At 43.3% G+C, this 27483-nt stretch overlaps 1 protein-coding gene across 8 annotated transcripts in view; it reads left to right on the forward strand.

Annotated features, from left to right (window-relative positions):
* DAB1 (DAB adaptor protein 1) overlaps positions 1-27483 on the forward strand; it is a 1130661-nt gene that overhangs the window by 1025496 nt on the left and 77682 nt on the right. For 7 of the 8 annotated variants that reach the window (XM_089656556.1, XM_089656557.1, XM_089656560.1 and 4 more), the window contains one exon: positions 25826-25888. The exons of the other annotated variant lie outside the window; for it this stretch is intronic. In XM_089656556.1, coding sequence (XP_089512682.1) covers positions 25826-25888 — 63 coding nt within the window. The remainder of the gene's footprint in view (positions 1-25825; positions 25889-27483) is intronic. 8 annotated transcript variants of the gene reach the window in all.

Genomic DNA, 27483 nt, shown 5'->3' on the forward strand with positions numbered 1-27483 from the left:
ATGGACTGTCAGATACTCTGATGAGAATACATTGAGAGTGCCTTCCTTGTATAAATATTACAAAAATGACAAGTTGCGGTGTCCTTTACAGGAATTTACGTTTTTCAAGGACACACGTGGACAATAGCAGATTCAATTCAATCATGAGCCATCTGAGATCCAGACACCATCTGTCAGCATATACAGTGCCGGCCGCTCCTTAGAAGATTTTGCTTACATATTGGAGAAGTTATTTAAAGCGGAACCCCGGGGAGCTAAAACAATACCATTGCAGTAAGACACGCCCTGCACTGCAAGGGTTAAATGCATTTATTTGCCTAGGGTGCCATGTCATTTTACCCACCTTATTCCTCACTCCCCTGGCCGTCAGCACTCCGCTCTTCCCTCTGATGCCCTGGGTTGTAGGAGGGCCCCCTGGGCCCCCACTAACAATGTAGGTCTGCTGGTCCTGCATCGTATGTGATAATGTCAGAGTGCAACCAACGGACAGAAGGCTAAAGAGAAGCGGCTTCTGGGGACTGGTTGCATGGAAGGGAGGAGCCTGCAAGTGCGATGGATGAGGTAAGTACCCTAGACCATGGGTGTCAAACTGGTGGCCTTCCAGCTGTTGCCAAACTACAAGTCCCATGAGGCACTGCGAGGCTGACAGTTACAAATATGACTCTCAAAGACAGAGGGATGATGGGACTTGTAGTTTTGCAACCGCTGGAGGACCGCCAGTGTGACACCCTCGCCCTAGACAAAAATGAGATAAAATGTCAAGTGGATAACAATTCTTAAACAGGTTTCTATCATTCCTTTCCTTTTCCATCCCTCTACTTTACTTATCCTTTGTCCCTTTTCTTTAATTCCCTTTTCTTTCTCATACCTTCTATTTCCGTATAGTCTTTTCACCATGTTCCTTGCACCCTAACCCCCCCCCCCCCCACCTTTCCTCTTCAATTCACTTTCTATTCCCTATACTTCTTTCATTTTGCCTTCCCCTCCTTTCACTCACATCCCTTTCTCTTCCTTTCCATCTCTTTCTTTGCTTCCTTCTTAACTTTACTTCCTTTCTCTTTTCTCCATTTTCTTTCACTTAATTTCCTTTTATTTATAATTTCCTTCTCTTCCTTTTTTTCCTTTCTTCCTTTTCATTCTATGTCCTTCCTTCCAGTTTCCCTCCCTTTCTCCATTTCCTGTCCCCTTACTACTTCCTTTCCTTTCTTTCCCTTCATTCTTTTCCTTTATTTTCTATTCCTTTCTTTTATGTCCTTCCCACCTTTTTCATTTTTCACTTTCTCTTCATTCTCCCCACTTCCTTTTCCTTCATTCTTTTACATTCCCTTTCTTTTCTTTATTTTACTTCATTCCCTCCTTACCTTTACCTATTTCTCTTACTTTCCTTCTTTCTATTTCCTGTTCTGTCCTGGCCTATTTTTCTTATGTTCTCTGTTTTTTAACTCTCCTTCCCTTTGCCCAACTCCTGTTTCATTTTTCCTTTCACTTCTTCTTCCTTCATTCCTTTCCCTTCCCCTTCCTGATTTTATTTTCCCGTTTTCCCTCACTCCCTTTGCCTTCATTCTTTCCTTTTCCCTTCCCTTACTTTGTACTTCCTTTCCTTTCACTTTCTTTCCCTTCATTCTTTTCCTTTCTTTTCTTTTCCTTCCTTTTATGTCATTCCCTTCCCACCTTTTTTCATACTTTTCTTTGTTCTTTTTACCTTGTCTCTCATTTGCTTTATACCTTTAGTGTTTCATTTTTCCTTCCACTTCTTCTCCCTTCATTCCTTTCCATTCTCCTTTCTGAATCCTTTCCTTTCCCTTCTCCTTCCTGAATCCTTTCCTTTTCCTTTCCTTTCCTTTCCTTTCTGAATCCTTTTCTTTCCTTCTCTCTCCCTTTTCTTTTTCCTTTCCTTTCATTCTCTTTCCCTTTATTCTTTTTTCCTTTTCCTTTCCTTTCTCCTTCCTGAATCCTTTTCTTTCCTTTCCATCTCTTTCCCTTTTCTTTTTCCTTTCCTTCTCTTTACCTTTTCCTTTCCTTCTCTTTCCCTTTCCCTTTTCCTTTTCCTTTCCCTTCCTTTCCCCTCCTTTCCTCTCCTTTCCTTTCCTGAATCCTTTTCTTTCTTTCTCTCTCCCTTTTCTTTTTCCTTTCATTCTCTTTCCCTTTTTTATTTTCCTTTCCTTCTCTTTTCCTTTTCCTTTTCTTTCCTTCCCTTTCCTTTCCTTTCTCCTTCCTGAATCCTTTTCTTTCCTTTCCGTCTCTTTCCCTTTTCTTTTTCCTTTCCTCTCATTCTCTTTCCCTTTTCCTTTCCTTCTCTTTCCCTTTTCCTTCTCTTTCCCTTTTCCTTTCCTTCTCTTTCCCTTTTCCTTTCCTTCTCTTTCCCCTTCCTGAATCCTCTCTTTTCCTTCTCTTTCCCTTTTCCTTTCCTTTCCCTTCCTTTCCCCTCCTTTCTTCTCCTTTCCTTTCCTTTCCTTTTCCTTCCCCTCTCCCTTCCCCCCTACTTCCTTTCCCCTCCCTTACTGTCATTTCCTTCCCTTTCTTTAGCATCCTTCCTCCAGCTTTCTTTATCTTCATTCCTTTCCATTCCCCTCAATTCCTTTCTTTCATTTTTTTTCTTACTTTCCTTCTCTTCGTTTTCTTTTCTCTCCTTCGTATTTTGTTCTATTTTTCTTCTATTTCCTTTTGTTCCCTTCCTATTTTATTTCCACTTCCTCTTCCTCTTTTCTCTTACACACTATCTTGTTCTTTTGTTTTTATTATTTCCTTCAACTTTCATTCTCTCTTTCTGTCTTGCTCATTTTCCACTTTTTTCCATTTTCTTTTCTTTATTTCTACATTGTAAATGTCAGCTCCCTCCTGTACTATAGAAAAATAATACTTGTGAGATAGAATATATGTGACAGTACATTTGCTTCATTCCCTCCTTTTCCCTTCCCTTACACTCACTTCCTTTCCTTTCTTTCACCTCCTTTTTGCAACTTTCTTTCCCTTCATACTTTTTCTTCCTTTCCTTCCCTCATTCCTTCCTGCCAAGTTTTCCTACTGTCTTTCTCTTCGTTTACTGTTCTCTCCTTTTTTTGGTCTATTTTTTTTTTTGTTCTCTTTACCTTGTCTCTCATTTGCTTTGTACCTTTCCTGTTTCATTTTCCCTTCCACTTCTTTTTTCATTCCTTTGCCTTCGTCCTGAATCCTTTTCCTTTCCTTTTCTTTCCTTTCCTTTCCTCTCCTTTTCCTTTTTCCCTGCTTCGTATTTTGTTCTATTTTTCTTCTAATTTTCTTTGTTCCCCTCCTATTTTATTTCCACTTCCTCTTCCTCTTTTCTCTTACACACTATCTTGTTCTTTTGTTTTTATTATTTCCTTCAACTTTCATTCTCCCTTTCTGTCTTTCCTTTCTTTTGTGCTCATTTTCCACTTTTTTCCTTTTTTTCTTCTTTTATGCTACATTGTAAATGTCAGCTCCCTCCTGTACTATAGAAAAATAATACTTGTGAGATAGAATATATGTGACAGTACATTTGCTTCATTCCCTCCTTTTCCCTTCCCTTACACTCACTTCCTTTCCTTTCTTTCACCTCCTTTTTGCAACTTTCTTTCCCTTCATTCTTTTTCTTCATTTCCTTCCCTCCTTCCTTCCTACCAAGTTTTCCTACTGTCTTTCTCTTCGTTTACTGTTCTCTCCTTTTTTTGGTCTATTTTTTTTTTTGTTCTCTTTACCTTGTCTCTCATTTGCTTTGTACCTTTCATTTTCCCTTCCACTTCTTCTTCTTTCATTCCTTTCCCTTTTTCCTGAATCCTTTTCTTTTCCTTTCCTTTTCCTTTCCTTTCCTTTCCTTACCTTTCCTTTCCTTTCCTTTCCTTTCCTTTCCTTTCCTTTCCTTTCCTTTCCTTTCCTTTCCTTTTCTTTCCTTTTCTTTCCTTTGCTTTCCTTTCCTTATCTTTCCTTATCTTTCCTTATCTTTCCTTATCTTTCCTTATCTTTCCTTATCTTTCCTTATCTTTCCTTATCTTTCCTTATCTTTCCTTATCTTTCCTTATCTTTCCTTATCTTTCCTTATCTTTCCTTATCTTTCCTTATCTTTCCTTTCCTTTCCTTTTCTTTCCTTTTCTTTCCTTTCCTTTCCTTTCCTTATCTTTCCTTTCCTTTCCTTTCCTTATCTTATCTTTCCTTTCCTTACCTTTTTCTTTCCTTTTTCTTTCCTTTTTCTTTCCTTTTTCTTTCCTTTTTCTTTCCTTTTTCTTTCCTTTTTCTTTCCTTTTTCTTTCCTTTTTCTTTCCTTTTTTTCTTTCCTTTTTTTCTTTCCTTTTCCTTTTCTCCCTGCTTCGTATTTTGTTCTGTTTTTCTTCTATTTTCTTTTGTTCCCCTCCTATTTTTTTTTCCCTTTCTGCTTCCTCTTTTCTCTTACACACTATCTTGTTCTTTTGTTTTTATTATTTCCTTCAACTTGCATTCTCCTTTTCTGTCTTTCCTTTCTTTCTTGCTCATTTTCCACTTTTTTTCCATTTTTTTTCTTTTATGCTACATTGTAAATGTCAGCTCCCTCCTGTACTATAGAAAAATAATACTTGTGAGATAGGATATATGTGACAGTACATTTGCCTCTTCCCCTTGAAATCCATAGTTAAATCTTCCAACTTGGAGCGTTAATTATGCAGCGCACCTGCAATCTCCTATACATCTTCAGACAGCGATGTCAGCGCAGAGTTTATCGCTACATAAGAATGACGCATAATCACTGGCCCAGGAGTTATAGGGAGATGTTCACATGACATTAAACAAGCTGACATTTTCTCCTTAATACAGATCTTAATTCTCCGACAAGAACATATAGGTGTCCCACGTGTTTATTAATGTTGCCGCAGCGCAGACTATAATGATGTATCAAGGAATTGTGGGAAGAATTTCATCTGAATATATTTGAATATATTTTACAAAAAAAAGGGCAGAATGTGCAATATCTCCCTTCTGAGCACCAATAAATTGACTGCTATGCAATTTCTCAGGGACATATTTATAAAAAATGGTCAAATCCAGGAACTTCATGCGCCTTGATTTAACCGCGCTCCAGTCCTCACCCGTTGGCTGCCAGTCAGCTTTTACGTTCTTCCGGGCTCTGATATGTATCTGCATCAGGTAAACAGGACCAATGTAGAAAATACAAATATATGAAAATTATAGGATAACCATGCACGTGTGCTGAATATGGTTGAACGCTTTTTAAATTGTGTTGGGTTGGGGAAGCCCATTCTTTTTGGATCGGCCCATCCAAAATGAATGGGCTTATCAACCAAAAAAATCCAGGCTCATCACTGACTTTCCATGCCTTTTCCTGCACTCTGTGTGGAAGCCGACATCCTGGGGGAGGCAGGGCTTTGCTTTCTTCTGTCAGAGCCTCCAGCAAGGAGAACAGTAGTGACATCACGAAATCTCACTTCACTACCTTAGATGATCTCATGCTGCAGATATACACCTATGAGGCTACACAACAGTAGTGCCAAGGCACACTTGTAGGCAGGTGTAGATAGCTAGTCTGTCACTAGGTCGCCCTGTGCCAGAATAGTGTCTGGTTACAGCAAACAGTATCATCAAACGCAAATACCCTTTTTGTCAGAGCCCTCCTGTGGTGATGTCATGGGCAGGGGCGGACTGACCATTTGGAAAATCGGGCACTGCCCGAGGGCCCGGGGTCAGTAGGGGGCCCCATGAGATGCCCCTGGTACCTTTTTTTATAGGCTTTTTTGAGTTTGGGCAAGGACATAGGGGCCCCATGATCCCCTATTGCCCAGGGGCCCCATGAGTTGTCAGTCCGCCCCTGGTCATGGGTGAGTCAGTGCCCATATATAAGCAAGTTTGGAGGATCCCTAGTTCACGTGGGGCATGGGATCCAACAAGTGTAGGCCCTGGGCAGGGCTGAAGGCTGGGGAAAGATAGACTTGCACCCAGGAGAGCCAGCTGTGGACTTCCTGACCCTTATGGAGGTGGGGGCTAGGGCAGGTTGTTAAAGGCATTTAAAGCCTGGCCAAGATTTCCCAGAGTGAGGCTTTTTCCCTGGAGGGTCCCGAGAGAGGTGTACCTATGGAGATGGCTGATTAAGAATGCTGAATGACTACTGCAGACCGTCCACTAAATATGATTGGACTATGTGCTGTCAAGTGACTCCGGATAGTATGTCAGTGTGATGTGACTGTTTGTGCAATTTTCCACCAGTAAAGTGCAGCAGCTCTATTTATGTGTGGACATTTGTTCCTTTGGGGAGACATAGGTCAACGGCTGGGAATGTCTGAAGGAGGCCTCTGGCATGGGGTGGGCACAATATGGTGGAGAGTACAGCCTCAATAGGATGGTCACTGTTCTAGCAAGGAGAGGAGCGGGGCAGGGACTTGTGCTCTTGGCGCCAATGTCTATCCAATCACAAGCCCCTAGTTACACACTCATATAACATGAGGTGCACTACTATTTCTCAAGAGGAATTCCAGAAAAAGATAAATTTTTCATGGTTTTGATTAGGTGCAATCACCAGTGGCATCACTAGGGTTTGTGCCAACTGGTGTGGTAAAACATGGTGTCACCCCCCCCCCCAATAATTTTATAATTGCTCTTTTATAATTGTCCCACAACCCCCCCTTCCCCATTAGAATTACATCACACATCCTCCTCTGTTATATATAATCTCTATGCAATCCCCCCCCCCAATTCTAATTAATCTGCAATCTCCCCTCCCCCCATTATAAACACCCTGGACCCTCCTCCCCAATTATAACTGCACATCTAATTACTCCCCCCCCCCCCCCCCACACACATGCACACTTCATACTTATAATTGACCTACAACCCCCCCATTATAATTACCCCAGAGTTCCCCTGCAGCCCCCCTTACAATTGTAATTCTCCTACAGCCCCCCTTCAGTTATTTTTACCCTTTCCCCACAATTATAATTTCCCTGTATCCCACCTTTCAGTTATAATTACCCTTTAATTACCCTCCCCCACTCAATTATAATTAAAAAAACATTGGTGGTCCAATCTGTAGTGGTGTCCATTGGAGAGGTCAGAGAAACCTGGTTTAACGAACATCCAGATACATTATTTCACCAATAGCCAAGTTAAGTATTTCACCAAGATCTTGGTGAAATAAAGAATATTCATTAAACCAGATGTGTACGACCTCTCCTTAGACATTTGACAACGGGTGTCTCTGCCGATCGGACCACCAACAGGTCTTTAGTTTTTGAGCTCAGGTCCACTTTGCGTTGAATCCTGGATGTTCAAGGTGTGTATATCTATAGCCAGCCTTACCATTCATTTAAATCTTCTAGGAAGCGTTTGAAGAAAAAAACAGTAAAACTAACCCAGATATGGAGCCAGCATGGTCCCCCATCTTTTGCTAAACTACAAGCCTCAGCATGCTTCACCAACCAGATCCTATAGCAGACAAGGACGCGGTTTTCAGATCTGCGAAGCTTGCTACACTTTCTTTGTTTGTAATTATCTAGTTTATATGTGAAGGAATTCTTATCACATGTAACGGCTTTTAATGAGTTTCACTATAATTGCTCTTTATTATAATCCCCAGTTCATTTATAGCGCAACGACATTTTCCCTCGCGCAGTTGGAGGGAAGAGTAATTACTGAAGATTATGATGCTCGATGTGATATAAATGGATTTCCGTTCTGAGTGAAGAAATTGAAGTTTAAAGACAGGTTGACGGAAGCGTTGCGTCGTCTGCAGATTGGATTTGTAGGAGTTAACTGTAAAATAAATTTAAAGCATCATTCCGCCAATACCTGATAGTTCAGTTTCAGGTGGAGAGCGATAGGTTGGACCAACCAGTGGCTTCTTCTATCATTCAGGAACACCAAAGGATGGATACTTCTGGTGGAATTCATATTTTTGTATTAAAGAGCCTTTATTGTTGGTTTGCTGGTTACGTAACCACTTCAAGTCCAGACACTTTCACCCCCTTCCAGAGCAGGACAATTTTTTAGCTTTTAGCTCTCACAATTTAAAGGGACAATTACTCAGTCATGCAACACCCGTATAAAAATTTTATAATTTTTTTTTCACACAAATAGTTTTCTTTTGGTGGTATTTAATCAGCACTGGGTTTTAAATATTTGCTATATAAATGAAAAAATACTGAAAATTCTGAAAACAAATTTTTCTTTTTTAGTTTTTGTTCTAAATTTTACAAAGAAATAATCTTTCTTCATAAATTTAGACCAAAATGTATTCTGCTACATTTTTGGGGTAAAAAAACCCAAATCAGTGTTTATTGTTTATCCTGTGTGAAAGGTATAGAGTCTACAAACTATGGGATATATATCTGAAAACTGATCAGCTGAGACCTTAAAATGCTGGACACTGGTATGGTGTATGGTGGTGATCAGGATGCTGGTATGGGGTATGGCGGTGATCAGGATGCTGGTATGGGGTATGGTGGTGATCAGGACGCTGGTATGGTGTATGGCGGTGATCAGGACGCTGGTATGGGGTATGGTGGTGATCAGGATGCTGGTATGGTGTATGGTGGTGATCAGGATTCTGGTATGGGGTATGGCGGTGATCAGGACACTGGTATGGGGTATGGCGGTGATCAGGATGCTGGTATGGGGTATGGCGGTGATCAGGATGCTGGTATGGGGTATGGCGGTGATCAGGATGCTGGTATGGGGTATGGCTGTGATCAGGATGCTGGTATGGGGTATGGCTGTGATCAGGATGCTGGTATGGGGTATGGTGGTGATCAGAACGCTGGTATGGGGTATGGCTGTGATCAGGATGCTGGTATGGCGGTGATCAGGATGCTGGTATGGGGTATGGCGGTGATCAGGATGCTGGTATGGGGTATGGCGGTGATCAGGATGCTGGTATGGGGTATGGCGGTGATCAGAACGCTGGTATGGGGTATGTCGGTGATCAGGATGCTGGTATGGCGGTGATCAGGATGCTGGTATGGGGTATGGTGGTGATCAGGATGCTGGTATGGGGTATGGTGGTGATCAGGATGCTGGTATGGGGTATGGTGGTGATCAGGATGCTGGTATGGGGTATGGCGGTGATCAGGACCCTGGTATAGTGTATGGCGGTGATCAGAATGCTGGTATGGGGTATGGCTGTGATCAGGATGCTGGTATGGGGTATGGCTGTGATCAGGATGCTGGTATGGGGTATGGCGGTGATCAGGATGCTGGTATGGGGTATGGCGGTGATCAGGATGCTGGTATGGGGTATGGCGGTGATCAGGATGCTGGTATGGGGTATGGTGGTGATCAGAACGCTGGTATGGGGTATGGTGGTGATCAGAACGCTGGTATGGGGTATGTCGGTGATCAGGATGCTGGTATGGCGGTGATCAGGATGCTGGTATGGCGGTGATCAGGATGCTGGTATGGGGTATGGCGGTGATCAGGATGCTGGTATGGGGTATGGCGGTGATCAGGATGCTGGTATGGTGTATGGCGGTGATCAGGATGCTGGTATGGGGTATGGCGGTGATCAGGATGCTGGTATGGGGTATGGCGGTGATCAGGATGCTGGTATGGGTTATGGCGGTGATCAGGATGCTGGTATGGGGGTGATCAAGATGCTGGTATGGGGTATGGCGGTGATCAAGATGCTGGTATGGGGTATGGCGGTGATGAGGATGCTGGTATGGGGTATGGCGGTGATCAGGATGCTGGTATGGGGTATGGCAGTGATCAGGATGCTGGTATGGTGGTGATCAGGATGCTGGTATGGGGTATGGTGGTGATCAGGATGCTGGTATGGTGGTGATCAGGATGCTGGTATGGGGTATGGTGGTGATCAGGATGTTGGTATGGGGTATGGTGGTGATCAGGATGCTGGTATGGTGGTGATCAGGATGCTGGTATGGCGGTGATCAGGATGCTGGTATGGGGTATGGTGGTGATCAGGATGCTGGTATGGTGGTGATCAGGATGCTGGTATGGGGTATGGTGGTGATCAGGATGCTGGTATGGTGGTGATCAGGATGCTGGTATGGGGTATGGTGGTGATCAGGATGCTGGTATGGCGGTGATCAGGATGCTGGTATGGGGTATGGTGGTGATCAGGATGCTGGTATGGTGGTGATCAGGATGCTGGTATGGGGTATGGTGGTGATCAGGATGTTGGTATGGGGTATGGTGGTGATCAGGATGCTGGTATGGTGGTGATCAGGATGCTGGTATGGCGGTGATCAGGATGCTGGTATGGGGTATGGTGGTGATCAGGATGCTGGTATGGTGGTGATCAGGATGCTGGTATGGGGTATGGCGGTGATCAGGATGCTGGTATGGCGGTGATCAGGATGCTGGTATGGGGTATGGCGGTGATCAGGATGCTGGTATGGGGTATGGCGGTGATCAGGATGCTGGTATGGGGTATGGCAGTGATCGGGGTGCTGGTATGGTGGTGATCAGGATGCTGGTATGGTGGTGATCAGGATACTGGTATGTGGTATGGTGGTGATCAGGATGTTGGTATGGGGTATGGTGGTGATCAGGATGCTGGTATGGCGGTGATCAGGATGCTGGTATGGGGTATGGTGGTGATCAGGATGTTGGTATGGGGTATGGTGGTGATCAGGATGCTGGTATGGCGGTGATCAGGATGCTGGTATGGGGTATGGTGGTGATCAGGATGTTGGTATGGGGTATGGTGGTGATTAGGATGCTGGTATGGCGGTGATCAGGATGCTGGTATGGGGTATGGTGGTGATCAGGATGCTGGTATGGCGGTGATCAGGATGCTGGTATGGGGTATGGTGGTGATCAGGATGTTGGTATGGGGTATGGTGGTGATCAGGATGCTGGTATGGCGGTGATCAGGATGCTGGTATGGGGTATGGTGGTGATCAGGATGTTGGTATGGGGTATGGTGGTGATCAGGATGCTGGTATGGGGTATGGTGGTGATCAGGATGCTGGTATGGTGGTGATCAGGATGCTGGTATGGTGGTGATCAGGATGCTGGTATGGGTTATGGTGGTGATCAGGATGCTGGTATGGGGTATGGCGGTGATCAGGATGCTGGTATAGTGTATGGCGGTGATCAGGATACTGGTATGGGGTATGGCGGTGATCAGGATGCTGGTATGGGATATGGCTGTGATCAGGATGCTGGTATGGGGGTGATCAGAACGCTGGTATGGGGTATGTCGGTGATCAGGATGCTGGTATGGGGTATGTCGGTGATCAGGATGCTGGTATGGGGTATGTCGGTGATCAGGATGCTGGTATGGGGTATGTCGGTGATCAGGATCCTGGTATGGGGTATGGCGGTGATCAGGATGCTGGTATGGCGGTGATCAGGACACTGGTATGGTGTATGGCGGTGATCAGGACGCTGGTATGGGGTATGGCGGTGATCAGGACGCTGGTATGGGGTATGGCGGTGATCAGGATGCTGGTATGGGTTATGGCGGTGATCAGGATGCTGGTATGGGGTATGGCGGTGATCAGGGTGCTGGTATGGGGTATGGTGGTGATCAGGATGCTGGTATGGTGGTGATCAGGATGCTGGTATGGGGTATGGCGGTGATCAGGATGCTGGTATGGTGGTGATCAGGATGCTGGTATGGGGTATGGTGGTGATCAGGATGCTGGTATGGGTTATGGCGGTGATCAGGATGCTGGTATGGGGTATGGCGGTGATCAGGATGCTGGTATGGTGGTGATCAGGATGCTGGTATGGGGTATGGTGGTGATCAGGATGTTGGTATGGGGTATGGTGGTGATCAGGATGTTGGTATGGGGTATGGTGGTGATCAGGATGCTGGTATGGTGTATGGTGGTGATCAGGATGTTGGTATGGGGTATGGTGGTGATCAGGATGCTGGTATGGGGTATGGTGGTGATCAGGATGTTAATATGAAGTATGGTGGTGATCAGGATGGTGGTATGGGGTATGGTGGTGATCAGGATGGTGGTATGGCGGTGATCAGGATGTTGGTATGGGGTATGTCGGTGATCAGGATGCTGGTATGGGGTATGTCGGTGATCAGGATGCTGGTATGGGGTATGGAGGTGATCAGGATGCTGGTATGGGGTATGGCGGTGATCAGGATGCTGGTATGGGGTATGGCGGTGATCAGGACACTGGGATGGGGTATGGCGGTGATCAGGATGCTGGTATGGGGTATGGCGGTGATCAGGACACTGGGATGGGGTATGGCGGTGATCAGGACACTGGTATGGGGTATGGCGGTGATCAGGACATCGGTATGGGGTATGGTGGTGGTATTGTGAGTACTTGGACAAGTGACAGGCTGGACACAGCAATCTCGTGGTAAAACACCATGTAATCACCGGAACACAGTGATAATGTGATCAGGCCCTGTGATTGGGTGACACACATCACATGGCTCCCGGGTGCTTGCTCAGTGAGCTGCGTAGGAGCCAGCATCCATCAGTAACTCATCAAACCTGCATTAATAAACTAAACAAACTACAACATATGGAAACGGTATAATTTTGTACAAAAGCCCCACCTTTTATGAATAAAAATTCATCCTGGAGCTCCAGCCAGTGACTTTTCCTGGGTTGAGATGATGTCACCAGTCTGCTGCAGGGAGCAGGAGGCATTTCCTCAGTCTCCCCTCCCCCAGTGATCAGACTGCAACATTGTAACTTTGTAGCAAGCAGCAGGGGCTGATCTGTGTCAGACAAAACTACAGGATGTATCACAGGAATTGGAGGACGGAAGCAAAGTTCTTATGGGGACAATGAAACTGGCTCAGGAGTGCCCCCAGAGCAAACGACTTGCTAAGGGGGCACTTGGTGGGGGGGAGGAGACAGGAGCTCCGGTGGGGGACCTGAGAAGAGGAGGATCTGTGCAAAGCCACTGCACACAGTAAGTAAGTATAACATTTTTGTTATTAAAAAAAAAAAAGATGCCTTTAGTATCACTTTAAGAGCTGTCATTGTATTTGAAAAATAAATATTGTATATCAATAATAAAAAAAAAGACATAAACTCTAAAGAAGGTTGTTTTAAAAAAAAAATTGTGCTTCCTTTTAAAACAAAATTCACATTTATTTCCCCCCATCAGACTAGAGTTCTGCTTTAAGATGACCTTTACATCCTGTGACCTAAAACAGATTTGATCCTTGCAATGGTTGTCACCTCCTCTCCCCTCCCCCGCCCCCCCCCCCCCCTTTGATCTGGTGTGATAAATAGTTGCCATTATCTGTCATTACCATTAATATTGGCTGTGTCCCCCCCCAGCGCTCCCCCTGCCTGTCATAAGATGCATCATTTCCATATTCGTTTTGCTGGTTTTCATTATTCCAGTCTGTGTTATTCATTTCCCCGCCATCCATCACTCTTTACTGTTACAGAACGGAGACTTAATATCTTTTGATGAGAACCCTCCTGACGTCATCGAGGTAAGCTCGGACCGCAGAGAAATAAAATCAGTACGGGGATGAATCACGATACAATGAAAGAGATCATTACAATCATGGAGCGCCATCATCGGTTTGATTGGCCTGTTAAGTGGGCTAGGATTTTTCCACGTGCTTTTTTTTGATACAAAATTACTTTTTTATTATTTATTCGATTAAAAAAAAAATTTAATTTTTTAATTTTATTCCCCCGGAGGAACTTCTAGTTCTATAACAGCTGCCTGGCTGTTGTGCTTTATTTGATACTAAATTACTTCTTTATTATTTATTTGATTTAAAAAAAAAAAAAAAAAAAATTTTTTTAATTTTATTCCCCCAGAGGATCTTCTTCTAGTTCTATAAGAGCTGCCTGGCTTTCATGCTTTTTTTGATACAAAATTACTTTTTATTATTTATTTGATTTAAAAAAAAAAAAAAAATAATAATAATAATTTTTTTAATTTTATTGCCCCGGAGGATCTTCTAGTTCTATAACAGCTGCCTGGCTGTTGTGCTTTTTTTGATACAAAATTACTTTTTATTATTTGATTTAAAAAAAAATAAAATAAAAATAATAATGTTTTTAAATTTTATTCCCCCAGAGGATCTTCTTCTAGTTCTATAACAGCTGCCTGGCTGTCGTGCTTTTTTCGATACAAAATTACTTTTTATTATTTATTTGATTTAAAAAAATAAATAAATAAACAAAAATTTAAATTTTTTAAATTTTATTCCCCCAGAGGATCTTCTAGTTCTATAACAGCTGCCTGGCTGTCGTGCTTTTTTTGATACAAAATTACTTTTTTATTATTTATTTGATTTAAAAAAAAATAAAAAAAAATTTTTTTATTTTATTCCCCCGGAGGATCTTCTTCTAATTTTATAAAACCTGCCTGGCTGTCATGCTGAACATCTGACTTCAATGCTAGATGGGACAAACGAACAGATTTGTTTTGTTTCGGATCGATTCGTTAAGTTACTCGTTTCGTTGCCTTCGTAACGAAATTCGACCTGAGTAGCCTCTTTTTTTTTTTTTTCCTTTTTTTTATTTTGTTATTATTATTATTGATGATGACATTAAAGAAAAAAAAATAATAGACATTTTATAGAATTAAAAGCAGCAACACACAAGAATTTATATTTTGTGCATTATCATTTTTGTTAAGAAAAAAATCAAAAAATTTACAAAAATAGGGAAAAATATTCTTCTGCACAGCTGCTCAGACATTTTATGGTTCATAATTTTTGGCTTTCTTTTTTTCTGATGAAACCATAAAATTAGAAAAACATGTTTTGCGAAGAAACATGGGCGGGCTTTCTAAAGGTCGTTAGAAAAGGTTTGCCCCAGCAGGAAATATGGAGAAATTAGACTCTAATTTTGACAAAATTTTGGCAAAGATAAGTTTGGTTATTATGTGGCAAAATCAATTTTGCCATAATAATTTAGATCAGTGGTCTCCAAACTTCGGCTAGAGGGCCCTTGGGGGGCATAATTCCCTCCACTGACGCCAAGGAAGTGAAACAATTCCTCCCAGTGATACCAACAATGGGGCATAATTTACCTCCGCTGACACTTATGAAGAGACACAATTCCTCCCAGTGACACCAACAATGGGACATAATTCCCCCCACTGACACCAATGAAGAGACAGAATTCCTCCCAATGATGCCAACAATAGGGTACAGTTCCTTCCAATGACACCAATGATGGGGCACAATTCCTCCCAGTGGCGCAGACAATGGGGTATAATTTCCCCCCACAGACACCAATGAAGGGGCACAATTCTTACCAATGGCACCAATAATGGGGCACAGTTGCTCTCAATCACACAATAACATCAGTGAAGGGACACAATTCCTTCCAATGACGCCAATGATGCCAATAACGGGGCATAATCCCCCCCCCCCCCCGACAGCAGCAAAGAGACACAATTCCCCAATGACACCAATAATGGGGCATAATTACTCTCCACTGACACCAATGAAGGGACCCAATTCCTCCCAGTGACACCAACAATGGGGCACGATTTCTCCCAATGACACCGACAATGGGGCACAATTCCTCCCAGTGACACCAACAATGGGGAATAATTCCCCCCACTGGCACCCATGAAAGGACACAATTCCTCCCGATGACACCAAAATTTGGAGCACAGTTCCTCCCAATGACACCAATGATGGGGCACAATTCCTCCCAGCGACACCAACAATGGGGCATAATTCCTTCCACTGACACCAATGAAGGGACACAATTCCTCCTAATGGCACCAGCAATGAGGTACAGTTCCTCCCAATAACCGCAATGATGGGGCACAATTCCTCCCAGTGACGCCAACAATGGGACATCATTCCTCCCATCGACACCAATGAAGGGACCCAATTCCTCCCAGTGACAGCAACAATGGGGCACAATTTCTCCCAATGACACCAACAATGGGGCACAGTTCCTCCCAATGACACCAATGATGGGGCACAATTCCTCCCAGTGATGCCAACAATGGGGCATAACCCCCCCTCCCTACTAACACCAATGAAAGGACACAATGCCTCCCAATGACATTAATGATGGGGCACAATTCCTCCCAATGACACCAATGATGGGGCAAAATTCCTCCCAATGACACCAATGATGGGGCACTATTCCTCCCAATGACATTAATGATGGGCACAATTCCTCCCAATGACACCAATGATGGGGCACAATTCCTCCCAATGACACCAATGATGGGGCACAATTCCTCCCAATGACACCAATGATGGGGCACGGTTCTTCCCAATGACACCAACAATGGGGCACTGTTCCTCCCAGTGACACCAACAATGGGGCACAGTTCCTCCCAGTGACACTAGTGATGGGGCACTTTGGAGAGTTTGGAGACCCTGACTTTGGTCAGTGGCTTGGAAATGATTGAAGTCAGAAATGTAGCATAGCAATCAGACAACTAGTGTTTTCCAATGTGGACCCGATATTTTTCTCATGAAAAGAATACTTTTTGATCTACATAATCGGTACATCTGGAAATACAAGTTTTATTAAAAGAGACATAAAGTACAAGAAAAAAGAGAACCTGTAAAAGTAAACACAATGATGGCGTTCCTTCGAGGGGTCGTTTACTTTCGGATACCATAAATCTGCCTCTGTAATTGGCTGTCTCCATGATCTTTCTTCTACTTACCAACCGGAAAAAAAAATTAATTTGCAGTCAATATAAATATTTATCATTTGTAATGATTTATTTCAGAAAATTGAGCTTTTTTTTTTTTTTTTTTTTATAATTCCTGTTCTGTAACAAAAATATTTTTGTGTTCATTCATTCAATAGAAATCTCATTTTCTTCATGTAATCTCATTGCATCCCGTAACATTCTCTTCCCGTGTATTGTGGACTTTAAATGCCATCAATAATTTTATTCAAATGATCTGCCATTTACTGTCTAATCTGAAGAAACCGAGGAGTTATATGTGAACTGATCAAAGAAAAGGTCACTCTGTAAAAAAAAAAAAAAAAAATGTTATTTGATGGTTTGAGCTTTCAGTGAATCGGCGAAGTACAATAAAGGTTCAAAGTCCTAGAGCAGCCACAGCGTGAGTTAGAAAAGCCTTTCTCTTGCCAGCATACAATTGGTTTTATCACAATGATAGTGATGCTATCCCAATGCATTGGTTGCACAACTCCTGAAGTACCCAGGATGGTGTCTTTTGACACACTGACTTATGAAGTTTGGTGTTCCCTGTGACTGTGCATGCAGCCTTGTGCTGCCATCTGTTGCCATGTTACTAAACTTGTCTAGAAACTTTTTGATACCACCTTGTGACACTCTATATTGCCAAAGTATTGGGTCTCCTGCCTTCTCACACACACAGGGGCGGACTGACCATTTGGAAACTTGGGCACTGCCCGAGGGCCTTGGGTCAGTATGGGGCCCCATGAGATGCCCCTGGTACCTTTTTCATAGGCTTTTTTTGAGTTTGGGCAAGGACACAGGGGCCCCATGATCCCCTATTGCCTGGAGGCCCCATGAGTTGTCAGTCCGCCCCTGCACACACATGACCTTTAATGGCCCCCCAGTCTTAGTCCGTAGGGTTCAATATTGAGTTGGCCCCGCCCTTTCCAAGCACATGACCTTTAATGGCCCCCAGTCTTAGTCCGTAGGGTTCAATATTGGGTTGGCCCCGCCCTTTGCAGCTATAACAGCTCCACCTCTTCTGGGAAGGCCGTCCACAAGGTTTAGGAGGGTGTCTATGGGAAGGTTGGACCATTCTTCCAGAAGCACATTTGTCAGGTCAGGCACTGATGTCGGGGGAGGAGGCCTGGCTCACAGTCTCCGCTCTAATTCATCCCAAAGGTGTTCTATGGGGTTGAGGTCAGGACTCTGTGCAGGACAGTCAAGTTCCTCCACCCCAAACTGGCTCCTCCATGTCTTTATGGACCTTGCTTTGTGCACTGGTGGGCAGTCATGTTGGAACAGGAGGGGGCCATCCCCAAACTCTTCCCACAAAGTTGGGAGCATGAAATTGTCCAAAATGTCGCCTTAAGGGTTACCTTCACTGGAACTAGGGGGCTAAGCCCAACCCCTGAAAAACAACCCCACACCATAAGCCCCCCTCCACCAAACTTTACACTTGGCACAGTGCAGTCAGGCAAGCACCGTTCTCCTGACAACCGCCAAACCCAGACATGTCCATCGGATTGCCAGAGGTCACTCCAGAGAACACGTCTCCACTGCTCTAGATTCCAGTGGCGGCGTGCTTTACACCACGGCATCCGACGCTTTGCATTGCACTTGGTGATGGAAGGCTTGGATGCAGCTGCTCGGCCATGGAAACCCATTCCATGAAGCTCTCTACGCACTGTTGTTGGGCTCATCTGAAGGCCACACCAAGTTTGGAGGTCTTTAGCTATTGACTCTGCAGACAGTTGGTGACTTCTGCGCACTGTGCGCTTCAGCATGCGCTGACCCCGCCCTGTCATGTGACGTGGCCTACCACTTGGTGGCTGAGTTGCTGTTGTTCCCAGTTGCTTCCACTTTGTTATAATCCCACTAACAGTTGAGCGTGGAATATTTAGTAGCCAGGAAATGTCACGGATGGACTTATTGCCCAGGTGACCACCTATCACGGGACCATGCTTGGAGTCACTGAGCTCCTGAGAGCGACCCATTCTTTCACCAATGTTTGTAGAAGCCGTCTGCATGCCTAGGGGCTTGATTGTATACACCTGTGTCCATGGAGGGGATTGGAACACCTGAATCACATGACATGGAGGGGATTGGAACACCTGAATCACATGATTTGGAGGGGATTGGAACACCTGAATCTCATGATATGGAGGGGATTGGAACACCTGAATCTCATGATATGGAGGGGATTGGAACGCCTGAATCACATGATATGGAGGGGATTGGAACGCCTGAATCACATGATATGGAGGGGATTGGAACGCCTGAATCACATGATATGGAGGGGATTGGAACGCCTGAATCACATGATATGGAGGGGATTGGAACGCCTGAATCACATGATATGGAGGGGATTGGAACGCCTGAATCACATGATATGGAGGGGATTGGAACGCCTGAATCACATGATATGGAGGGGATTGGAACGCCTGAATCACATGACATGGAGGGGATTGGAACGCCTGAATCACATGACATGGAGGGGATTGGAACGCCTGAATCACATGACATGGAGGGGATTGGAACGCCTGAATCACATGACATGGAGGGGATTGGAACGCCTGAATCACATGATATGGAGGGGATTGGAACACCTGAATCACATGATATGGAGGGGATTGGAACACCGGAATCACATGATATGGAGGGCGGGCCCAATACTTTTGGCAATATAGTGTATATTTGATGAATTTGTCTCTGCCTCAGTTCTGCATAGACGTATAAAACTTGTTGAACCTCAATTAGATATAAAGCACACAGAGTGGGTGGAAGTAAAAGGTCGGGCTGGCTTGGACCCCTCCCCCGCAGCATTCAAATCTCGGGCTCGCTCTGCCATTATGAATGTTTTTAGCTTTTTTTAAAGCTTCCTTAAGTAGGACATTCCAGATCAGACACGGCACGTAGATGGAGGTCAGGCACATTGTGAATAATTTATTCTATTTTGTAACAAAGAATATTATGAAAGGAGATCCGGCTTCATGTCATTTTACTGCAGAGATTCCGAAAATGAAATGAAGTACTCTGCAGCCAATGGCCATTCGCTATATACTCTCTTGAGTGGGGTGTACACAGGGGCGGACTGACCATTTGGAAACTCGGGCACTGCCCGAGGGCCCGGTGTCAATAGGGGGCCCCATGAGATGCCCCTGGTACCTTTTTCATAGGCTTTTTTGAATTTGGACAAGGACACAGGGGCCCCATGATCCCCTATTGCCCGGGGGCCCCATGAGATGTCAGTCCGCCCCTGGTCTAGATATTATGTGATTGTTTCTTTTCTGATTTCTGTATTTCTTTTGAGGTTGCCTGCGGGGTTTTTCTTTGAATCCCAGACAATTCTTCTGGCAGTTGTGGCTGCAATCTTTCTTGGTCTACCTGACCTTGGCTTGGCATCAAGAGGTCCCCAAACTTTACACATTCCAAAAGATGAATGAATGAAACCAGCGCTCCAGTCTTCATGCAACCAAGGCGATGCCAAAATGCCAACCCAAGAGGTGCTGCCCTTTTAATATCGGGGAATCTGACCACTAGTGGAAAAGAACAAACAAGGGCGCACTCATCGTGCATTACCGTGGTATAACACGTATTTATTAAATGAAAAGAGAATATATACTCACAAACCAACGTGATAAAAGGCAGTAAAAAGTGGTCCACAAGGACAGTCACAATGCATCTATCTACTGGTGCAGATAGGCTAACGCGTTTCGGGAGCTAAACCCCCTTCCTCAGCGCTGGGCTAGATCCCGAAACACGTTAGCCTATCTCAGTGTTTCTCAACTCCAGTCCTCATGGACCCCGAACAGGTCATGTTTTCAGGATTTCCCTCAGATGAAACAGCTGTGGTAATTACTAAGGCAGTGAAACTGATCAAATCACCTGTGCAAAATAATGGAAATCCTGAAAACATGACCTGTTGGGGGTCCATGAGGACTGGAGTTGAGAAACACTGAGATAGGCTAACGTGTTTCGGGATCTAGCCCAGCTCTGAGGAAGGGGGTTTAGCTCCCGAAACGCGTTAGATATCTGCACCAGTAGATACAGATGCATTGTGACTGTCCTTGTGGACCACTTTTTACTGCCTTTTTATCACGTTGGTTTGTGAGTATATATTCTCTTTTCATTTAATAAATGCGTGTTATACCACGGTAATGCACGATGAGTGCGCCCTTGTTTGTTCTTTTCCACTAGTACTGATTGGCATATTCAAAGCTTTGGACTTTTTTTTATGTCCTTTTCCATCTTTATAAAGTTCCATTACCTTGTTACGCAGGACTTTTGACAGTTCTTTTCTGATCCCCATGGCTCAGTATCTATCCTAGTCAGTGCTTCCACGTGCGAGCTAACTAACTCATTGACTATTTATACACTGACACTGATTGCAATTTAAAAAGCCACAGATGTGGGACATTAACCTCTAATTGGCATTTTACCCCGTGTGTGTGTCACCTTGTGTGTCTGTACCAAGGCCAAACATTCCAGGAGGCGGAGACTTCTGATCCGGGGGGGTGGAGAATTCTGATCTGGGGGGGTGGAGAATTCTGATCCGGGGGGGTGGAGAATTCTGATCCGGGCCATTTGGGTGATTTCTGGTATCATTATGATTTTAAAAAAGAGCCAAACAACTCTTTGATAATAAATGTCTTCATATGATCCTCATCCTTCAATAAAAGAGCATTTTGTGGCAGATCAGTCATATTTTCAATATCAATGCCAAAATTTCACAATTTCTGCCGGGGGGGTGCAAACTTTTGAGCACAACTGTACAAGTATATTTAAAAATCTTTAAGTGCATTTTTTAAATGTTCAAAAATATCTGGAAAATATATTTAAAAAAAATATATATTTTAAATATATGCCTTTGGAAAATATATTTTAATTTACATTTTTGAAATACATGTTAAAATTTATTTGTGTCGGCCAATATATTGTAAATATAGGTCACATGTATAATTTTTTTTTTCTAAATATATTGGAAGTATATTTCTCTTCCATATGGGAATGGATAAGGTGTAACCCGTGCGTCTCTAGACTAAATGATCCTTGAACCAGTGGGGGGGGGGGACCCCAACTATGGGCATCGCCGTGATTGCTAGTAGTACAAGGAGCAGGCAGGAGGTGGGGCAATGTCACGGATCTGTCCAATGACAGGATCTGAATAAGGTTGTCACCACCCCCATGAGTTTGTTACATTTTGAAAATGATGTTGTCAGGTAAACCGCATCCCATGTTTGTGTTTTAACTACTCTTTTCGTTGTTTGTCCTGGAGATGCCACTTAAAGTCAAACATCAGCCTAAAAATTTGAACCTTTTTTTGGAAAGTGGTGGGGGAGGGTTAGAACTCTGCCAGGCGTTTATTGCTCTCTGTGTTTTTCCTCACTTCTTGGCATGGAAAGTGAAGGGAAACCGTTCCAATAGCTGTAACTCAAAGGTTCCAACCCTCCCCCATTCCATCCGAAACAAAATGCGGGGTTTTAGGCTGGAGTCCTACTTTAAGGGATAAAAATAATATAGCGCAAATAATACAAATAATCAAAACTGTGAAAAATTATATGTGAAAGTCCAAAGAAAAAGTCCCAAATTAAAGTCCAGTGTCCCAAAAAAAACGTGAAAAAATGTATTATTTACTCAAACTTTATTTAAATTTTCCAGCTTGCTCACATCTTCTGTGAAAAACATTTTATAGATCCACAAAAGATGTGAGCAAGCTGGAAAATTTAAATAAAGTTTGAGTAAATAATTATTATTATTATTACATTGAGTTTATATAGCGCCAAAGGGTTTGTTCAGCGCTGTACAATAGAGGGGGGGACAATACATGAAACAGTACAGCAACAACAAACAGCACACGAGGGGTTAGAGGGCCCTACTCTTTCGAGCTTACCATCTAGGAGGGAGGGGGTAGTGGTACAGGAGGAAATGGCTGTGGGGGATGGAGTGGTAGGAGAAATGAAGGAGAACGGCTGTTAAAAGAGGGTGGGGTAGGCTTCCCTGAAGAGGTGGGTTTTCAGGGAGCGCCTGAAGGTGAGGAGGGAAGGCGACAATCTGAGGGATTGGGGTAGTGAGTTCCAGAGGATGGGGGAGGACCTGGAGAAGTCTTGCAGTCGTGCGTGGGAGGAGGAGACCAGGGAGCAAGACAGAAGGAGGTCCTGTGAGGAGTGAAGGGTACGGGTAGGGTGGTACTTGGGAATCAGGTTGGTGAGGTAGGTAGGGGCAGTGTTGTGAATGGCTTTGTAGGTCAGAGTTAGCAGAAAATATAATAATTTTTTCACAGTTTTTGGGACATTGGACTTTAATTTGGGACTTTTTCTTTGGACTTTCACATATTATTATACAGGATTTATATATTATTATTATACAGGATTTATGGCGCCAACAGTTTGCTCAGCGCTTTACAATATAACGGGAGACAATACAGCAACAATACAGTTCAATACTGGAGGGATAGGAGGGCCCTGATCCTGGGAGCTTACAATCTAGGAGGGAGGGGCTAGTGGTACAAAAGGTAGTAACTGTGGGGGATGGACTGGTAGGAAGAGTAGATAATTTTTCACGTTTTGATTATTTGTATTATTTGCGCTGTATTATTTTTATTATTATTTTTTGATCTTTAGTCCCTCCTTGAACAGCAGCATTTAATTTCTCACTTAATTTTCCACTTATTTCTTTGGCGCAAGTTTGATATATATTTTTGTCTACTTTAAGGGATATCTAAACCCGAGGAAAATGTCAAATTAGGGATACACCGATACTGAGACCAGTACTTGTGAAAATGCTCCCGATAGCCAAAAATGATACTCTGCGGTGCAATTTGCGTCGATTTAAAATGAATGGGCGCAAATTGCACTGCAATGAATGGCATGCGATTCCTATCCAAATCACATACGGTTTCCCACACCGCTCCCAGGCTGAAATCACTAAGACAGGCCTGGGTTCACACAGGAGCGGTGTGCGAAACCGTATGTGATTTGGATAGGAATCGCACTGCATTCCTGGTTCAAATCGTATGCCAATCTTTTCAGAGCGATTTGCGCCCTTTCATTTTGTATAGATACGAATCGCACTGCAAAGTATCGGTACTCAGTATTGGCGAGTACTTGACCGAAAGTATCAGTAATTGTAATCGCTGATAAAAAAAAGGGTGTTGGTGAATCCCTATTTGATATACAGTTTATCAATCCTTACATGTGGTGGTGGTTGCATTAGTTTGCTTCTTTGGCTTAGAACATTTTCATCAAGTACAGAAAAAACTGTTGATCTTGCCAGAAATGCAGTGCCTTTGCGAACTAAACTTGAAAAAAAAAAAAGACTATTTCCTTTGCCTCCATGTAATGGAAATGGAAATAGAAAACGTTGTTTGTAGTCCAAGCAGAGGCAACAGCCAGAAATATTGTACAGACTTAATGAACATCATGTAAGCATTTTTACTAGGCTGCAATGCAAGAGGGACAGACAAGGCCTAGCAAAACTGCTTACATGATGTGCAGTGGCTATCACCTTTGACATAATACCCTCAATAAAACATTCCTCATCTCTCTGGGTTCACTCATCACATCCACTTTTCTGGTTTGTCCCACCCAGGCCCCACATCTAAGCATGCATGCACCAGCCATTTGTAATCCTGATTCTCACATTTAATGCCTTTGTGAGTTACTGTTCAAGTGCAGGAATTTAAATAAGGCTAGTAATGTGGCCCTGGAGCATGGTAGAAGATACAGCATCAGCAGGACAAAGGTCTAAAATGCAGGACTGACCTGTCAAATCCAGGACAGCTGGCATCTAGGGGGCTTAGAGCATTTTCATCAAGTACAGAAAAAACTGTTGATCTTGCCAGAAATGCAGTGCCTTTGCGAACTAAACTTGAAAAAAAAGACTATTTCCTTTGCCTCCGTGTAATGGAAACAGAAAACTGTGTTTGTAGTCCAAGCAGAGGCAACAGCCAGAAATATTGCACAGACTCCCTATACATGATGTAAGCATTTTCACTAGGCTGCAATGTAAGAGGGACAGACAAGGCCTAGCAAAACTGCTTACGTGATGTGCAGTGGCTGTTGCCTTTGACATAATACCCTCAATAAAACCTTCCTCATCTCTCCCATACTGGGTTTACTCATCACACCCACTTTCATGGTTAGTCCCACCAAGGCCCCATGTCTAAGCATGTATGCGCCACCTACTTGTAACCCTGGTCCCCACATTTAATGCCTTTGTGAGTTACTGTTCAAGTGCAGGAATTTAAATAAGGCTCATGCTGTGGCCCTGGAGTATGGTACAAGTCACAGCATCAGCAGGACAGAGGCCTAAATTGCAGGACTGACCTATCAAATCCAGCACAGCTGGCCTCTATTGGGCTTAGAACAATTTCATCAAGTACGAAAAAAAACATCTTGTTTGAAATGCAGTACCTTTGAGAGCTAAACTTGAAAAAAACCAGTGTTATCTCTGTAAATGACTATTTCCTCATGTAATGAAAATGGAAATAGGAACACGTGTTTCTAGTCCAAGTAGAGGACAGAAATATTGCACTGACTCGCTGCACATCATGTAAGCATTTTTGCTAGGCTGCAATGTAACAGGGAGAGACAAGGCCTAGCAAAACTGCTTACATGATTTGGAGTGGCTGTTGCTTCTGACATATTACACTCAATGAAACCTTCCTGCCTTTGTGAGCTACTGTTCAATTGCAAGAATTAAAATAAGGTTGGTGCTGTGACCCTGGAGCATGATACGACACACAGCTTCAGGGGGACAGAGGCCCAAATGGCAGGACTGACCCGTCAAATCTAGGACAGCCATTGCTCCCAGCATAGATACAGTGTATGGTATACTGTAGTCGCGCAAGCACAGGAAGTATAGTATCTTCAGGATCCATATTTGAAAATAAAAGAAAAAAAGACGGAAATAAGATAACTAATGCAGCCACCACATCCAAGGACTGGTAAGCTGTAATACATTACATTTTGGGTTTGGGTTAGATATGCTGTTAAGCTTTTGCTATATTTCAGAGGAAGTTGCATAATGAAGATAACTAAATAACATTTCCCTCCTTCTTTCTATATACATTCTTGTATAATATTGCTGTACATTACTCTGTAGTGGAAATAATTTGCTACAAATATTCTTTACTTTAACCTTCTCAAAGCTGTGTAGGACCTCTCAATGTCTGTTCTGTAGTTACTGAAAAGTGTCTATCATTATGTGTGACCAGCATTGCCTGCAGTGTCATCTGTCCATAAGAAATCAGTAATGTTTTCTCTCTCTCTTATCACTCTCTGTTTTCTCTTAGGCTGTTACTCAATTAGCACTTTTTGGGGACATGTCCACTCCGCCTGACGTAACTTCACCTTCTGTAAGTAACACAATCACAACCAATTAATATTCTGTTCTCTAATGTAAAGTTTACCTGGGCCTGTGTAGCACGGCACAATTCAATTTGCAAAGTGCGGTAACAGTTTTTTTGGGTGTATTTACTGTGACACAGATCAAAGTACAGTAACCATTTACTTGGGTGTATGTAGTATGGCAGAGCTCAATGTGCAAAGTGTGGTGACTGTTTTTTTTTCTTCAGCAAACATAGTATGGAAAGGATCAATTTGGAAAGTGAAGTAACAGTTTAATTGAGCGTATGTAGCACGGCACAGATCAATGGGCAAAATAAAGTAACAGTTTTCTTGGGTGTATGTAGTACGGCACAGATCAATGTACAAAGTGCAGTAACAGTTCTCTCGGACGTATGTAGTACGGCACAGATCAATGTACAAAGTGCGGTAACAGTTTTCTCAGGTGTATGTAGTACGGCACAGATCAATGTACAAAGTGCGGTAACAGTTTTCTCAGGTGTATGTAGTACGGCACAGATCAATGTACAAAGTGCAGTAACAGTTTTCTTGGGCGTGTGTAGTACAGCACAGATCAATGTACAAAGTGCAGTAACAGTTTTCTCAGGTGTATGTAGTACGGCACAGATCAATGTACAAAGTGCAGTAACAGTTTTCTTGGGCGTGTGTAGTACAGCACAGATCAATGTACAAAGTGCGGTAACAGTTTTCTCAGGTGTATGTAGTACGGCACAGATCAATGTACAAAGTGCGGTAACAGTTTTCTCAGGTGTATGTAGTACGGCACAGATCAATGTACAAAGTGCAGTAACAGTTTTCTTGGGCGTGTGCAGTACGGCACAGATCAATGTACAAAGTGCAGTAACAGTTTTCTCGGGCGTGTGTAGTACAGCACAGATCAATGTACAAAGTGCAGTAACAGTTTTCTTGGGCGTGTGTAGTACGGCACAGATCAATGTACAAAGTGCAGTAACAGTTTTCTCAGGTGTATGTAGTACGGCACAGATCAATGTACAAAGTGCAGTAACAGTTTTCTCAGGTGTATGTAGTACGGCACAGATCAATGTACAAAGTGCAGTAACAGTTTTCTTGGGCGTGTGTAGTACAGCACAGATCAATGCACAAAGTGCAGTAATAGTTTTCTTGGGGTGTATGTAGTACGGCACAGATCAATGTACAAAGTGCAGTAACAGTTTTCTCGGGCGTGTGTAGTACAGCACAGATCAATGTACAAAGTGCAGTAACAGTTTTCTCTGGTGTATGTAGTACGGCACAGATCAATGTACAAAGTGCAGTAACAGTTTTCTCAGGTGTATGTAGTACGGCACAGATCAATGTACAAAGTGCAGTAACAGTTTTCTCGGATGTATGTAGTACGGCACAGATCAATGTACAAAGTGCGGTAACAGTTTTCTCAGGTGTATGTAGTACGGCACAGATCAATGTACAAAGTGCAGTAACAGTTTTCTCGGATGTATGTAGTACGGCACAGATCAATGTACAAAGTGCGGTAACAGTTTTCTCGGACGTAATGTAGTCAGTGTTGAGTGTTGAGCCCCTGAAACGCTTTGGCCTATTCTTAAGATTACTTGTCATACTAAATAAA

This window comes from Staurois parvus, unplaced genomic scaffold (assembly GCF_062004578.1).
Source record: "Staurois parvus isolate SC_StPar_1 unplaced genomic scaffold, SC_StPar_1.0 ptg000917l, whole genome shotgun sequence".
NCBI lineage: Eukaryota > Metazoa > Chordata > Amphibia > Anura > Ranidae > Staurois > Staurois parvus.